This window comes from Phyllostomus discolor, chromosome 5 (genome assembly GCF_004126475.2).
Source record: "Phyllostomus discolor isolate MPI-MPIP mPhyDis1 chromosome 5, mPhyDis1.pri.v3, whole genome shotgun sequence".
NCBI lineage: Eukaryota > Metazoa > Chordata > Mammalia > Chiroptera > Phyllostomidae > Phyllostomus > Phyllostomus discolor.
Window position 1 is genome coordinate 7,211,083 of NC_040907.2, and position 16,920 is coordinate 7,228,002.

Genomic DNA, 16,920 nt, shown 5'->3' on the forward strand with positions numbered 1-16,920 from the left:
AAAGATTTTATTTATTTATTTTTAGAGAGGGAAGGGAGAGAGATAGAGAGAGAGAGAGAGAAACATCAATATGTGGTTGCTGGGGGTTATGGCCTGCAACCCAGGCATGTGCCCTGGCTGGGAATTGAACCTGCGACACTTTGGTTTGCAGCCCGAGCTCAATCCACTGAGCTACGCCAGCCAGGTCACCTGTTTCTTTTCACTCTTTTAAATGTGGCTGCTTAGACTTATGTATGTGGTTTATGTTACACGTTCTTGAAAGTTAAATGCCTTCAAGATCTGATTAAATTAATTCATAATTAAAATGACAACTCCCCCTCCCCTGAGATCCCTACTTCCCCTCATAGGTAGGGCTCTTACATCATCACCTCAAATATTGTATAATTTACAGATCCGTTATAGTTATTGCTTACCATCTGTTCCTCTTGATAGAACATAAGCTCCAACAGGACAGAACTTCGTCCATTTTGCTCAGTGACGTAGCCCCACGTGGTTGGAACAGTGCCAGGCATACAGTAGCAGCTCAATAAATGGTGAACAAACGAAAGAATGAATGCAAGCATAGGAGGTGTGGGGATTCCAGTTTCCAAACCTTCCCATTTTTCTAGAGACGTTCCAAGAATAGATTTTCACATGTAAACGCTAGCTTTTAAATTGTCGTAATGAATTTAACTTATTGGAAAGCCTCGCGTGGGCCAAAAAGAAACATTTCTGCAGCAGCCCTGGCGGCCTCTCTGCACCCCCCGCGATCCAGGTGATGCTGGAGGCTGCTACGCACTAGACCAGGTGGGGAGGGGAGGACTGAGCAGGGGCCCTCAGATCTGCTCGTCTCAGCAAACTTGCCCCTTCTGCATCAATACGCATCTCAGGGGCTAGTGCGCGTGGTAATTAAGACATGATCCCAAGCCTGACTGGCGTAGCTGAATGGATTGAGCGTGGGCTTCGAACCAAAGTGTCGCAGGTTCGATTCCCAGTCAGGGCACATGCCTGGGTTGCAGGCCACGGCCCCCAGCAACCGCACATTGATGTTTCTCTCTCTCTCTCTTTCTCCCTCCCTTCCCTCTCTAAAAATAAAAAAAAATAATAATTTAAAAAAAAAGACATGACCCCCATCTCCTGCAGCCTCTCATCACCTGTTGTGTCTGCGGCTTGCAACGTCGGGGGCCACAGTATGGGTGGGGACAAAGGCAGGACCTTCCCTGTGGCCAACGCAACCCCGACCCCTCAGCCAGGCCAGCGTTTGACCTCTCTGGCTCCTGGTTCCCCCACAATGGCTATAACCTGCGCTCCAGTAGCTGAAGACAGACGGCTCTGGGCAGGAAGGGCTGAGGCTACGTGGGAGGAGGCTCCAGGCTTGCAGCAGAGACCTGGGTGGCACCATGGTCTCCTGGATGACCTTGAGTTAGTCTTTGCCCCTTTCCTGTCCTCCGCTTCCCCTTCCGTACCATGAGACCTTTGCACCAGCTCTGCATTCCCAAACGCATCACCTGGGGATCTGGAATTTCCTGTAGACTCACTGAGTTTCAGCCCTGGGGGCCAGGTTTTCTCCTGGAGGCCTCTTCCAGCCACACCTGTAAAATGAGATGCCCCCTCTCCTCCCTTGCTTCCCAGCGTTATTTTCCTCTTTAGCCCCTAGAACCATCGGGTTCCTCGCCAACGTACACTGCCTTTGCTCATTGCCTGCCTTTCCTCCCCTGCTGCTATGTGAGCCCTAGGAGGGCAGGGGGTTTTTTTTGTTTGTTTTTTTGTTTTTTTTTTTTTAATATCAGCTTTACTGAGGAATAATTTAAGGAAAATTTACCAATTTACCAACTTTACGTGCACCCTTCAATGAATTTTGACAGCTGTAAACAGGCTTGTGACCACAGAAACCCCAATTTAGACCCGTTCCTTCACCCTGAAACGTGCCCTCATGCCCCTCCCAAGGCAATCCCCTCCCTCCACCCCCAGCTCCTGGCCACCAGGGATCTGCTCGTGCCATTCCAGGTAGGGCTCTGCTAGAATGTCATAGGCATGGAATCACCACAGTACGTGGTCTTTGGTGGTCTGGCTTCTTTTCTCCCCTCAACGCTAGTGCTTTTGAGCTTCCCCCTCCAAGCTGGTGCCTGAATCAGTAGTTTGTTCCTTTTCATCGCCAACTTGTACTCCACCGTGGAGGTAAATCGCAATCTGTTTCTCCCTTCTCCTGCTGATGGACATTTTGATAATTCTCAGGTTTTGGCTACTGTGAATGGAGCGGCTAGGAGCATTTGTGTATAAGCCTGTGCATGCGTGTGGCCTCATTGTCTTGGGTAAATACCTCGGGGTGGGATGGCCGTATGGTACGTGTGTGTTCCGACTGATAAGAAACCGAGGGCACAGGGACTTGAGGTAGTACTGGCTGAGTGAATGGTGCCCCGACACCTGCCTCTTTCAATACACTCCTCAGGCACAGCCAGGTGTTTCTGAGCTGGGGGATCTGGACTTGGCTCCTTTGGCTCTGATGGGCTCCTTTCTGACTGGGGAGCGCAGGGATTTTACAGCCACGCCCTAGCCCTTCGGGGAGCCCGTGTGGAGGCTCTGGCAGGCTGATGCCACTTCAGAGGAACCCGGATCCTGCTGAGGAGTGAGTCAGCCCACGAGCTCAGCATTATGATGGCCGATAATTTTTCGGTAAATACACCATGGCCACTTTGCTGTCCTGTGCCCTGCATTTTCTGACTTTTAATGAGCTAGGGTGCTCTTCCGGTGACAGTGCAAGAGGAAGTACCCCTCTTCCTCTTCATTCATTCATTCCTGTTCATTCATTCATTCGTTGCACCTTTGTGGAGTCTTTTCTGTGCCCGGTCATGTCTAGGGGCTGAAGAAACATTTGTGAAACAGATAAAATCTCTGCTTTCAGGGAACTTTTGGAATGGGGAAAGATAACATGTGTAAACAAATTAATAATTTAGGTAGCATTCCGTTCTGTGAAGAAAATACAACAGGGTCGTAGATGAGGGGAACTTCAGGTAGGGTGGAGGGGGAACACTGGAAGCAAGAAGGAGTCAACTTTCTGACCCTGCTCTGAGCTGGGTCAGAGCTGCTCTGCAGCCACTAGCCACATACTCCAGCGAGCACTTGACATGAGGCTGGTTTGAACTCAGAAGTGTCATTCAGTGCACAATACATACCAGATTTCAAAAACGTACTATAAGAAACCTAAACTATTTTCTTAATAATAATTTTTTTTCTGTTCAGGATATACTGGATTAAATAGAATATATTATTCATTTCACTTTTTCCTTTTCCCCTTTAAAAAAAAAAGTACCAACTCAGTACATTTAAAATCACTATGTAGCTTGCATCCCCTTTCTACTGGGCAGTAGTGAGAATGGCAAATGTGAGGTCCTGAGGCCAGCCCTGAAGGATGCTGTGGCAGTGTGGGCCAGGGAAAGGGTGGCAGAAATAGGGAGGGCCCCAATCCAATAGCATCTTGGCGTCAATTCCGCGAAGAAGCGGGTTTTAAGCCTAACGGGAGAGGCCGTTTTAAGCAGGCAAGGGCACGGTCTGAATTACGTTTTAAACAGCCGGGCGGCTGCTAAGTGGAGACCTGACTGTAGAAGGGGGGAGGGTTGGATGGAAGGCAGGGCGTTGTAGAAGGGAGAATCCCGGGTTCCACTACTGTCTGCGCCCGAACCTTAGGGGCCCCGCCCTCCGCTGCAGGAGCGGCCGCCGGCGCCAGGGGGCGCTTCCTCGATGACTCGGCGCTCGGCTGGCCAGGCGCCGGCGCGCCGCCCGCTCGATTGGTCGAGTCGGCGAGGGCCGGAGCGCCGCTTGCAGCGCCATTGAGGAGCGGCGGAGAGGAAGCGCCGCGCAGTGCCGGGCTTGGGCGGGCGGCCCGGGACACCGACGGGTACGAGCTGAGGCGGGGAGGCGCCGGGCAGGGCGGGGGACCGTAGGGCGGGCGTGGGCCGGCGGTCGGCCGCTCCCGCTCCGCTTCAGACCAGGGGGTCGGGCCCCGCCCGCAGGGAGCACGGCTCCCGGAGTCCGGGCCCGGCGTCCGGCCCTCCGGCCGTCGGAAATCCTCTGGGGAGCCTTGGGGCGTCCGAGCCTCTGACGGCGCGCAGCCTGCCCGCCCTCACCTCCGGGGATCCTTGCGTCCGAGTCCCTGCGGGCACCCCCGCCACAGGCTTGGACAGCGTGAGCCTCCCGGGACCCCGGCGTCCGTGTCCTGGGGAGTCCGAGGGTCCGCCGGAACCGGCACCTTTTCTAGGGTCCTGGCAGCCTGTCACCCTGGGATTGGGGCGGTGTCAGTTTACATTTTACCTCCGACCCTTGGTCTCAATGCGGGACCCCAGTGTGCAAGCCCCCCAACCCAACACCCAAGAATGGGGCGCCGGTCAGTTCTCCAGAGTATCTTAACCACCCCCTTCACCAGCCTTTTGGGGTCACGCTCTGCAATGGGACGGACCTTAGACCTCAAACCTGCCACTACCCCTTGCCTCCCGGGGTCACGCCCCGGTTGAGCTCCTCCTCCCTGGTATGGGATCGTGGCGCCGTTCCCACAGCGCTTCATCCGGGGGGTGGGGTCTCCGTCCCCTGGAGCGGAGCTTAGGGTTGTGAGAGCAAAGGGAGCTGGCAGGAGGGCTGTGGGAGCCTCGCGTTCTGGACGCTGGGCTTGGCATCCCGGCCCCCTTTCGCTCCCTATCCCTGAGCTCCCCGGGGCCGGCCACACGGAGTCCCGCCGCCTGTGGGAGGGGCGCCAGGGTCCAGTTGCCAGTCCTTCCTACTCCCGGCTCTGGCCGCCGCTGGAGGGAGGGGCCTGGCTCAAGGTCACCCGGCTCAGCCCGTGGGCTGAGCGCCGATCCCCGGTGTCACCTGCCTCACCGACTGGGGAGGCCAGCGTGGGGTGAGTGCGAGGCAGCTGCCTGGAATCCCTGATGGACTTGCGCGTAAACATTTCGGGATTCCGGCCAGTCTGGCGGGCCCTTCCTGACACCGGATTCCTTAAGGGAATCCACGAAGTGGCTTCAAGCCTGGTCTAGGTGCTTAGCAGAGCTAATGCTTTCTGGCTTGGGTCTCAGGGTACTGACCAGGGCGTTGTACCGTGCTTTTAATCTGTGTTTTGCACTCTTCCACGTTCAGGGTGAGTAGAGTAGGGCCTGATCTTGTGTACAAACTGACGGTTGTTTCCCTTCACTGCGAGCGCGTTTGGAGTTGGCGCTTCACAGAGAGAGTGTGTTGGCAATTAGGGCTGAGATCAGTGGAAGGGACTTCAAAAATAAAGAGTGCTCTGACTGGGCACCTTGCCCGAGTGCGTTGGGAGCCTGCAACAGGAGACTAGGTTAGTCAGGTGCACATTTTGTTGTCACAAATTTCCTTGTTTGAAGTGAAAATAAAGAAATGTTTCTTTAAGTCAGTCTGAAACATTATTGTAAAAATTTTGTTCCTGGCACCTGTTCTTTAATAAATCCGTGTATCCAGTAACCTTCAGTAGATTCCTAGTTTCACATAAAATGTAGCTTTAAAAAAGTCTTTGGAAAGAAATGAGCACTTCACCACATGCTTTTTATTTACCCATTCATTTTTACTGTCGTTGAGAACGAGTCAAAGAGTCTTGCCTGGAAGTCTTGCCGGGAAGTGCAGAGCGCTCTTGACAAACACAAGTCCTTCCTGGAGGTTAACTCTCGCTGGGTCTCGTGCTTGGGGTCTCTGTTGGGTGTGGGAGCCTTTCAGTCGTGTTCAGTGTATCTCCTGGCACTGCGATGACTCACTGGAGGAGGGCAGGGTGCTTGGAAGGGATCCTGAGAGGGTGGTTCCAAGTGGGAAGCGCCTCGGCAGATCTGGAGTGTCCAGCGTGACGGGCCGGTGCCTGACACCCTCTGACACCCTCGGCTCAGGGTGAGGAGACCTGGGGCTCGCGGTTCTAGTCGGGGCCTGCTCGCTGAGGGACCTGGGGGCTCATTTGCACTTTTGGAATCTCAGGTTCCCTCGTGTTAACTCTCTGTAAAACTAAAAATGTGTATGTGTTTTGTAATACCAATAAACACCGGGTATTATTCATAGCAACGATAGGCAGGAGTAACTTAGTACAGAATGTAAACGCTGGAGCTGGACCCAGAGGATCTGGTGTTTGTAACTACTGGCTGAGACTGTTCATCGTGTCAGCATCAGGTACGAGCGGTGCAGCTCCGGGACATGGAAGAACAGTGCAAACCCACTGCTTCCGCCCTCCCTTACATCATTTCACAAGTGATCCCGATGAACAGGTTTGCACAACAGAGTTAGGGAAGGCTTAAAGAGGATCGTTGCAGAGGACGAAGTTCGATACAATCTCTCAGTGCACTTTTGCCTTAATCCAGGACAGGGTTTCTCAGCTCGGCACTGCTGACTGGATAACCCTTGGCTGCCGGGGACTGTCTGCAGCATCCATGGTCTCTGCCCACAAGGCGCCTGTAGCAGCCTCCCACTCCTGACACTCAAAAATATCTCTAGACCTTGCCAACTCACACCTGGATGAGAACCTGCCGTCCCAGGGTGAGTCACTAAAAGCAGGCAGTTTGACGATCAGTTACATTGAAAAGGGAACACGACTTGGAATGGTAGGTGATATTTGGTAATTTGCAAGTGACTGTTTCTTGCATCACATCGAAATGCAGATGTATTGGTTTGGCCCTTCATTTACTAACGACACCTCGCAATGCTTCTCACCCCATGTTTCCTGAAGTGTGTGCTTTGGATTCATCTGCCTTTAAAGAAAGTAGGGAAAATCGGCTTTGAAAATCTTTTTTTTTTCGTTGATTTCCTTTTCCCTTTTTTCTTTCCCAGATTCTTCCGTGACCATGAGAGAGAGAAGTAAAGAATGATCGGCGATCTTTAGGCACCTTGTCCTGGGGATATAGTCATGTTGGAAGGGCTTGTCGCCTGGGTTCTCAACACCTACCTGGGGAAATACGTCAACAACCTGAACACCGACCAGCTCTCTGTTGCGCTTCTGAAAGGTGAGCGCGTGTGTCTCTTCCCGGTACAGAATGCCTCTGCAGATGGCACTCCTACTTTCTGTAGTCTCGTTGTCGTGTTGAGAGTAACAAAGCACGATGCTCAGGTGGCTTTTTATTAAGTACGTGTAAAAGGAAATAATGTCTCCCATATGACACCGATTATTATTACAGGGGAGCTTAAGTACGTAGCTGTATTGCTGTAGATTCTAGGGAACTGGTGTTTTTTTTATTATTTTTTTAAGATTTTATTTATCCATTTTTAGGGAGGGAAGGGAGGGAGAGAGAGAGAGAGAGAGAAACAGAGAGAGAGAGAAACATCAATGTGCGGTTGCTGGGGGTTATGGCCTGCAACCCAGGCATGTGCCCTGGCTGGGAATCGAACCTGAGACACTTTAGTTCCCAGCCCACGCTCAATCCACTGAGCTATGCCAGCCAGGGCTGTTTTGTTTTTTTTTAAACTATACTACTGGTGAGTGTGCTTTACTCCAGGTAACTTTTAGCCTTATGAAGCTTTCTGGAGGCAGCGACAATGGATGTAAGGACAGGGAAATTTGGGGCCTCAGCTTCTGTGGAGAAAGAGGGCAGTGCCCTTCCCCAGGGCTGCTGTAAGGAGTGGAAGGAGGGACATTTGAAGCTCCTCTTCCGCTGGCGTATAACAGACACCCAGCCGGGTGTCCCAGCGTGTCCTGTGCGGCGCCAACGGAATTCCTGAGGCCTTGTCCCGCTTGGTGGGAAGGTGCTGAAAGCTTGAGACGTTCTAGCCTTCGTGGGCCTGTCCTTGGTAAATGCAGTCTGGTGATTTGGGTGGGACTGGGAGGCTGTTCTTTTCCTCCTCCTCCTCCTTGTTTTCACTTAAGTTTCCTTTGTTCAACTCAAAGTGGAACCCTGCAGTGAACCTAGAGGAAGGAGGTGAAGTCAGCCTGCGGCCTCGCAGAGAGTGGGCGGGAGTCCGCCCATGCGGTGCAGACCTCAGCCTCCTGGGGCGTGGTTCTGGCCCATGGGTCAGGGCAGGTCAGAGGAGACAGCGGGGGTCCAGGGGGCAGTGTAGCCGGTGGCTCCCCTGTCCCCCAAGGTGTGGCTCTCCAGGTCTTTCCAGCCGGCGGCGATAGGCCCCAGGCGCTGTCACGGCACACCTGCTATCCCTTCCTCTTTGTTGGAAACAGAAGTGGGTTCTTTCTTAGTCTCCTGTTTCCCTCCTGTCCTTGGACGGAGCTGGTAAATGAAAAGTGAAAGTGGCCAGTCCGTTGGGGGGAGGATGTGTTCCAAGTACAATGGTCATGTCGAGTTCACCCCTATGGCCACTTGCTGAAGTTCTCAGACACACGACAAAGCTGCCCAGGTGGTACCGGGCAGGTGCCAGGGCCCAGAAAGAGAAGGGCAAGGTGTAGCCTCGCTAACGAAAGAGCTGGCTCTCTCAACAGGGGAGAGGATGTTTGCTGAAGAAATGAGTAAATAACAATTTATTAACTGTGTGTATCTCTCTGGTGCTTTAAACTGCTTCTCTATGCTTCTTTTTTTTTTTTTTTAAGTGTTCTCTATGGCATTTAACGAACCTGTGGGATTTAAGGAATATTTCCTTGCAGAACAGAGAGATGCTTTTAGCCCTGGCTGGTGTGGCTCAGTGGACTGAGCACCAGCCTGAGAACCAATGGGTCACCAGTTTGATTCCCATGCAGGGCACATGCCTGGGTTACGAGCCTGGTCTCCAGTTGGGGATATGCCAGAGGCAACCACACATTGATGTTTCTTTCATTTTCTTTTTCCCTCCCTTCCCTTCTTTCTCAGAATAAATCAAATCTTAAAAAGAAAAAAGATGCTTTCACTTTTGCAACCAGCGTTTGTCTGGTGCCGTTTAAGGACCCGGAGCACACCGCAGTGCTCGGCCCGAAGAGGGCTGGGGCGTCACAGTGTGCTGAGAACGGCTTTGTACAGGTGGTGACGCTTTGTTGATCTCGAGGACACAGTTCCCGTTAGTAGTGCCCGGGGATGGCATTTCAGTCCATCTGCCGCGTTCACTGTTCTAGGTGCTTTGGGAGCTGCAGAGGAGTGGTCAGGAGCAGGGACTGGGCAGCCAGACTGGTTTTGAATCCTGGCTCCTCCATTCACCCCTAGCTGGGGCAGATCCCTCAAGCCCTTCAAGTGTCAGTCTCCCTTTCTGTAATACTGACTGTCTCATGAGGTCCTGAGGACTAGACACGTTGACCTCCGTCGGAGAGCTCGGAACTGCCCTGGGCACATGGGGAGTGAGCTCTCAATCACCAGGGGCTGCCACCCTCCGTCGTCACGGTCGTCCCATGTGCCGGGCTGGTGGGTGGTTGGCCTTGGAAGGTAGATCGTGCACATATATATTAGAAGTAATGAAAATGCTGCATCAGCGTGTGAGTGGTGGAAGGACAGAGACGGCACTTGATACGATTTTGCGCAGTCACTCAGCAAACACTTGCTGAGCACCTGCTTCGGGCAGAGCTCTGTGTTATGGAATGATACCGGAGGGAGACTGTAGGAGATACTAAGAACTCAGGCGTGGGAGCTCACCCCGGTTGCACCACTTAAAAGCTGTTTGTGACTGAAAGTTACTAGGCCGCCTCTTCACCCCTTTCCCTCTTACCACCCGAGATCAACAGATCTGGTATGAACTCTGGCACTATCGCCTGCCAGCTTTGTGAGTTTTGAGTGAACTGCTTGTCCTCTAAGCTTCGTTTTTCTCATCTCAGGGATGGAGTGGAGAATAGTATTTCCTCATGCTGTCGTGAGGACCGAATGATACCGTGCATAGGCAGTGCCTGGCACACAGTGAGACCTCACTACACGATAGCTGTTACTACTGTTGCTACTATGACTGATCCACCTCCACCTCTGCAGTCCCCGCCCCTGGAGAGCTCGCTGTTACCCTGTTGGGGAGACAGAAATCACACGGTCTCCCAAGGCAGTATAAATTGTTACCGCTGGACATTTAGGCGTAATGCAGTGGGGTACAAAGGAGAGGAGCTACTCCTCCTGTCTTTGAGACTCTGGGAAAGCTGTTACAGAGACAGCTTTTGAGAGGAGCGTAGCAGGATTTCAGTGGGGGTGCGAGTGGGTCACCGTGCCCTGGGTCGGATGAAGCGCGTGAGCGGATGCGGAAGGCTGCCACCGGGCAGGGCGTGTTTGGGGCCCGAAGGTGGTGGTTGCCAGTGCCCTGCCAAGGAGCTGGACCTTTGCTGTGGGCACGTCTGTGTATCTGTGACCCAAAACTTAGATCCCCTTCCTTTGGCCTTTTAAATGACCTGGAGCTGAGGGAAGAGGCTTCGGTGATCATTAGCGATTACTGACAAACGACCAGGCTCGAAATTCACTCCAGTTCTGGTGACTGCACTTGTTGCCAGTCTGAGAGGAGGAATTCTGGGTGATGGAGGTGTCCAGGAATAAGCCTGCAAACTGCCCACCCGGAAGTACATGGACAGCACTGTCATTTGTGAACTGCTCACCTGTGCTGGCTGCTTTAGGCCTGGCCCCCGGGGGTGGGGCCTCTCCCAGCCGGGCCAGTTGTGCAGCCAGTTCGAGTGGGCGAGGGAGTAGGAGGCCTTTGGTCTTTGACCGTGGCTGCTGCGGTTTTGCCTCAGCCCCCAGTTCTTCTTGTTCTTTCCCCATTCCTGCTCCTTTCCAGACCGTCTCCCTCACTTTCCGGAGTTCCGCTTCTTTAGTTTCCCACGGCGTGGGTTGCCTGCGATGCCAGGGAGACGGAGGCCCGGCTGCCTCCAGACAGACTCGGGTATTGGAAAACAGGGCAGACGGTTCGAACTGCAAACGCTGCTCCTCAGAGGAAGAAGAAACAACACACTTTCCTTCCTTTAAGTCCGTTTTAACGGATACAGAACGTGTTTTGTGACTTTGCCACCCGTGACCATTTCCTCCCCAAGTGTGGAAACGCAGTTTGTTCGGGCTCTGGAGTCACTGCCGTCTCCTTTTGGTTAGGGGTTAGGGTTAGGTCATGTGGATTCGCCATACCGCAGCTGTTCCTGCAAGAGTCTAAGAAATAAGTTGGCTGCATTTGCTCAGAATCTGCCAAGTTACTAGATGTGAATACCTCCTTAGAAGCCAGTGGTGCGCAAGCCTCGCACCATCATCCGGAGGGAAAGATAGGCAAGCGTCTCGCATTAGTTCGTCTTCGGAGGAAAGGGCTCGCCTGCCCTGCTTCGGGCTCTCTCACTGGCTGCTGGTCTCGGGGTGGCTGTCCGTGCTGCTCGTTCTCGGGAATGGTGGACGCCAGGTGGATTTCAGTGGCTCAGAAGTGGCCTTGTGTGGCGGAGACAGTTCTGTAAAAATAACACCTGTCTCCCGTGCTCTTTGAGGACAGGGGCCCTGCCTCCCCTTTCTGTGTTCCCAGGGGCCTGCGCGGTGCCCAGCACAGACAGGGACCGGCACATGTTTGCGAGTTAACGTCTTCATAGTCGGGGGCCGGGGGTTGGCGGTGAGAGGTCTAGGCTGCTGCTTGGAGGCGTCTCGTCCTTTAGGGTGTAAGTCACTGCGGAGGGCGGGCCTGCAGGGGACTCGTGCCTTCTGCCTGGTTCTTGCCCCTGCAGGTGGAGGTGCAGGGAGAGCCTTGGAGCTGGTCCTTCCGGAAGAGAGTGCAGTTCCTTTCGGTGGCCAGCTTCATTTACCTCCCACAGTCTCTCAGAGGTCGTGTGTAATACACCCACTTGGGGGGGTGCGGGGTGGGGGAGTGGGGGTGCTCGTTAGAAAGGGCAGACTTCTGTGTTTCAATCCCAGAGATGTCTGGGCAGGGGCCCGAGGAGCCTGCATTTCATCCCAGGAGACTGGGGTGTTCACGGGCCTCTGGCGCACATTACTCTGAACTGGGGGCCTGCAAACCAGCCTTCTGGCCCAATCCCAGTATGAGCTGCAAACGGCTTCTGCGTTTTTAAAGGCTTGCAAAAGAAAAAACAAAAGGAGCAGACACCATAATGCCTGCAATAGTTACAACCTGGCTCATTACAGAAAAAGTTAGGTCTCTGCCTGAACCCTTCGTCTGGGGGTCACCTTCAGCTGTTACTTATGTGTGGGAGTGGGAGGGTGGGGAAATCAGTACGGATGAGGCCCACAGGCTGGCAGCGTGCCCCCCCATCCCCCCCGCTGCACCCCACAAGGCTTTCTGTAGCTCCAGTCTAGTTCAACTTTCCCCTTAACCGGCAGTGACTGGCATACAGTGGTCATCTGCCGCTTTCGCTGGGCGAACATGTCATGATGCTGTTTTATTTGTTTAATTTCTTATCATTTTATTTTTCAGCTACAGTTGATGTTCAGTAGTATCTTGTATTAGTAGTTTCAGGCGTACAGCACAGTGGTTAGCCAATTATATACTTTTCAGAGTGATCCCAAGATACCTCAAGCCCCCACCTGACGCCATGCAGAGTCCTTCCAGCATTGTTGACGCTACCCCGTGCTGTGCTTCCCGCCGCTGACTGATGTGGAACTGGCTGATGTGTACTCGTCAGTCCCTTCACCTTTCCCCCAGCCCCCCCATGCCCCGCCCCTCTGGCAGCCACGTGACATTGTGTTTATTTTTTCAGGTGCTGTTGAGTTAGAAAACTTGCCATTAAAGAAAGATGCCTTGAAAGAACTGGAATTACCATTTGAAGTCAAAGCCGGTATGTGGAGCGGAGGAGAGGGGGCCGTTTTGAGTAGCTCGTTGGGGACCCGAAACTGAAAGCCCTTGAGTTTGGCTGTCCTTGCCTGGGAGGAGGATGGGTGGGAAGTGCAGAGTTTAGATCCGGTTTGAAAGCGTGGTGCCTGGGCCACTAATGTCAGGGTGGCTGTGGGGTGGGGGCAGGGGAGGTCACTGGCCCTCAGACCTACCCAGTAGGAACCTCCCAGGGTGTTCCATCCAACCTGCGTTTTAATAAGCACCTCCACTGATTCTCGTGTTTACTGAAGGGTGAGAACTAGTGTTCTAGATGCAGGGGGTTATTTTCGGAGAAGTCACCACAGGTATTACTGAGGAAGTTTACTCTGTTGCGTGAGAGTGGGCTCGGGAACAGTGCGCCTGGGTGTGTGCTCCGTATCCGCCTCTTTCTGGCTGTGTGGCCTGGGGAGGCTCCCTCCCTGCCCTGCGCGCCTCCTCATCCCGCAGGTTGTGGAGGGGGATACCTGAGTTAATACATTAGAATTACTCCGACGATGCCTGGCACACTCAATGGACGTTGGCAATTACGTAGGAGTTTGGCATTTACTAGGTGTGGTGAGGAAGCAAGAATCGCTGTGGAATAAAAATGAATGACCATTGAATGACCACTTGTAAAGTTAGTCCCTGTCCGGGCACCCCCATCATTCAGCAGTAGCCTGTTGCTGTCAGTCTGCCCCATATTTTGGGTGCTTATATCACAATAAAATGCAAGTACAGTGCAGGTCAGTTGCTGGGTGAAATAGACTAGAAACCTTGCAAAAGACTTAGGCTTTCCTGAAGTCTTTTCAAGGGGTGGGGGGCCTGCCAGAGTCGCAAGCAAAGGCACCGACATGTTAGAATCTGAAAGAAAACCCTTGAGAATGAAGATGCTTCCAAAGAGTTGTTGTTTGAATACCAAGGGATTAAGAGAGACTCTTGGGAAACATTGATGTTTTCTAAAATTTTTTGAAAAAATGATTTTTATGCTTATTCTGCAAAAAATTAAATGAAACCTGACAAGTTGTATTTGCAGTCATATAATTATTAAAATATTATATATTCTCTCCCCAATTAATTTTGGTTAAAATTGCAACCGTACACTAATTATTGTTAAAATTCTTTGCTGTCAAAATTGGCATGTTTCAGTTATAAATTTTATTAAATATAAAAAGCACATTTTTATATTTTAGATAAAATCCAAATTAAAAAAAAATTTTTAAAGATTTTTTTAAAGGGCTTTTTTTAAAAAAAGATTTTGTTTATTTTTAGAGACGGAAGGGAAGGAGATAGAGAGAGAGAGAAACATTAATGTGTGGTTGCTGGGGGTCATGGCCTGCAACCCAGGCATGTGCCCTGACTGGGAATTGAACCTGCGATACTTTGGTTCCCAGCCCATGCTCAATCCACTGAGCTATGCCAGCCAGGGCTTCCAAATTAAAAATTTTTAAAAAAATTATTGTAAATTTTTAAAAAGATTTATTATTTATTTTTAGAGAAAGGGGAAGGGAGAAGGAGAGGGAGAGAAACATCAGTGTGTGGTTGCCTCTCACGTGCCCTCAACTGGGGACCTGGTCCGCAACCTAGGCATGTGCCCTGACTGGGAGTTGAACTGGCGACCCTTTAGTTCACAGGCTGGCGTTCAATCCACTGGGCCACGCCAGCCAGCGCAAATTATTGTAAATTTCTTAGTTTGGTACTGGATTACATAGTTGATCATTGGTATTATCATTAAAAATACCATTGTTATGATATTCTTTTACATTAAATACGGGGGTATGCAAAAGTAAGTTTACAATTGTGGGTATGTGAAAGTTTTTTCTTGTATTGTTATTTATTATTACTAACCTACTTTGGAGCACCGCTGTATACAACAGATCAATGCCCCTTGAATTTCGGTCTTACAGGGCACTGATCACACTCTGAGACCTGTGCTGCCTTCAGAGGGGTCTCTGAGAGAGCCCCCGGGAGGGTTCAGATGCTCTCATGCATTATTCCCAAGCGAACGATGCCTTGCCTCTGAGACACTGAATTTGAAGGAGGCTTGGCTGGAAACGGTAGCTTTCCCATCAGCCCAAGTTCCCACAGAAGGTCAGAATCCTCCCTCTGCAGAATGCCACTGCAGTATTGCCTGCGTTCAGGTGCACGTCCTACGTTCAGGTGCACTCATTGGAAGTCTGATAACGCCGAATGCGTACTTGTCAGCCAGCAGGTCGGTGATGGACAGGAAATGAGTTTTGTGCACATGGGCTCATGCAGGTTTGGGGGCAAGAAGGACAGCCCAAGGAAATTTAAGACATGAGTCCAGGTGGGGAAGAGGTAGTTTCCAGAGACAGAGACCCAGCTTCTAGTTATGGTGCCTAATTCTTACCGGTCTCAGCCTGCTAATGTTTGCTTCACCCGTCAAGGACCCGTGGCCTGTTTTCTTAACTTAAAAAAAAAAAGGTAAAAGTAGTCATACTCCTTAAAGAAAGTTAGAAGAATACAGAAAAACAGAAAGGATCAAAAAAGACGAGCACAGGAATTTACTGAGCCGGCTCCTTCTCCTAGGCTTAATTGGGAAGGCGACCCTGCAGATTCCCTTCTACCGCCCCCACGTGGACCCCTGGGTGATTTCCATCTCCAGCCTGCACTTGGTCGGAGCCCCCGAAAAAGTCCAGGATTTCAACGATGAGAAGGAGAAGCTGTTGGAACGGGACCGCAAGAAGGCCCTGCTTCAGGCCCTGGAGGAAAAATGGAAGGCAAGGCGGAGGTCCTCCTGCCCACGGGAGCAGCATGGCGAGACCCGGCCCCGGGCAGAGCTCCGGCTCCGGCTGACCCTGGCTCTTTTCTTTGCAGAACGAGCGCCAGCAGAAAGGGGAGTCCTACTGGTACTCAGTCACCGCCTCGGTAGTTACGAGAATCGTGGAGAACATTGAGGTGAGCCCTCTCCACGTGTATGAAGTGGACGCACGAGGGGGATTTATTTCCCAGGCGTAGGTGGATCTCTCTTCCCGGCTGTCCATCTTTCACGGGTCTCACTGCTGCAGGCTGTGCTCTGGGGGAAGGGGGGGCAGGGCCAACTGCTCAGGTGTGCCCTCTGGCAGGCGGTGTCCGAGGGTGAACCTGAAAAGCCAGTCCCAGGTCCGGGGTCTAGGCGCACAGGTTTTTCCTGCTTCAGTTAGTGTGAGGAGGAGTTTTCGTTTCACTTCGCTTTCTTTCTGAGTGTTGGAGTCCCGCCTGCGGAAGGACTTAGTTCCCAAGAAGCCAGGTCACCCAAGGCTTCAGGACTGTAGTTTCAGGGCAGGTCGCCCAACCCGTCTGCTCTCAGCTTCTTCGTCAGTGAAACGAGCGAGGGGGGGATGTGTGGTGTCTCATGTCTCATTGACGACGGGGTGATCCGTGAACTGCCACTGCGGTGTCTGACCTCTCCCTGACGTGTCGGTGAACGAGCGTCAGTGCTCGCTGCCGGCTGTCTTGTCTTTTTCCGTCACAGTTTGTTTTGTCCTGAAAAACCAGGTCAGCGTCCACACTAATTTTCATGCATGTCCTGTGTCAGCCCGTCCTGACTAGCGCCCAGGTTCCCTCGGGGCGCCTGGGGACACAGGTGTGCCGCTTCCCCCCAGACTGCTCCGAGGCTGTCGGTTTCCTGGCTTTGATGAGAAGATCGGTACATTTGAGGTGACTACTTCAATTTCTGCTTCAGGAAGTTACTTTTTTTTAAGCTGTCACTGGTTCTTAAAAATTCATCAGTATTATTTTATTTTTAATAGTAGCTTTGTTGAGATTTAGTTCATACACCACAAAGTGTACAATCTAATGTTTTTAGCACATCTTCAAATTTGTGCGTTGCTCACCACTATCTAATTCGAGAAGATGCTTGTCGTTCCCCAAAGAAACCCTGTACCCAGTTAGTAGTCACCCTCAGTCCCCTCTCCCTCCAGCCCCCTGCAACCCCAAATCTACTCTCACTGTGGATTTGCTTATTCTGGGTATTTCACATAAATGGAGTCTTCCGCTCTGTGGCCTTTTGTGTCTGACTTCTTTCCCTTAGCGTAGTGTAATGCATCACGGCTCATCCGTGTTGTGTGGTGTCTGGGAGTGCTTCATTCCTTCTTGTGACCGAATAATCTGTTCCTTTGTGTGCTTTGTCGGAGATAAACAAAGTGGGACAGTGGCCGCTGACGGGGGGGGGGAAGAACAGAGCCCCATTCCCATTTGCACAGAGGTGACTGGGCCTTTCAGAAGGAGAGTGCGGCTGTGTGGGGGCGGGGCTCAGGTGGGGACTTACAGGGCGGTGATGGGAGTAAAGGTGACCGGTGTCTGCTAGCCAGGCTTCTG

At 52.0% G+C, this 16,920-nt stretch overlaps 1 protein-coding gene and 1 long non-coding RNA gene across 4 annotated transcripts in view; one reads left to right on the forward strand and one right to left on the reverse strand.

Moving 5' to 3' along the window:
- Positions 1–2,080: 2,080 nt before the first annotated feature.
- LOC118500514 lies at positions 2,081–4,734 on the reverse strand. The gene is made up of 3 exons (XR_004903065.1): positions 4,433–4,734; positions 4,104–4,254; positions 2,081–2,839 (listed from the first exon to the last, which is right to left on the reverse strand). It is a non-coding gene; the product is annotated as an uncharacterized LOC118500514 (long non-coding RNA).
- The window catches only part of VPS13D (vacuolar protein sorting 13 homolog D), a 226,359-nt gene continuing 213,203 nt past the window's right edge, over positions 3,765–16,920 (forward strand). For all 3 annotated transcript variants that reach the window (XM_028511940.2, XM_036025326.1, XM_028511941.2), the window contains exons 1-5: positions 3,765–3,874; positions 6,790–6,962; positions 12,512–12,589; positions 15,151–15,341; positions 15,439–15,519. In XM_028511940.2, the coding sequence (XP_028367741.1) occupies positions 6,866–6,962; positions 12,512–12,589; positions 15,151–15,341; positions 15,439–15,519 (447 nt within the window). In that variant the 5' untranslated portion in view covers positions 3,765–3,874; positions 6,790–6,865. The remainder of the gene's footprint in view (positions 3,875–6,789; positions 6,963–12,511; positions 12,590–15,150; positions 15,342–15,438; positions 15,520–16,920) is intronic.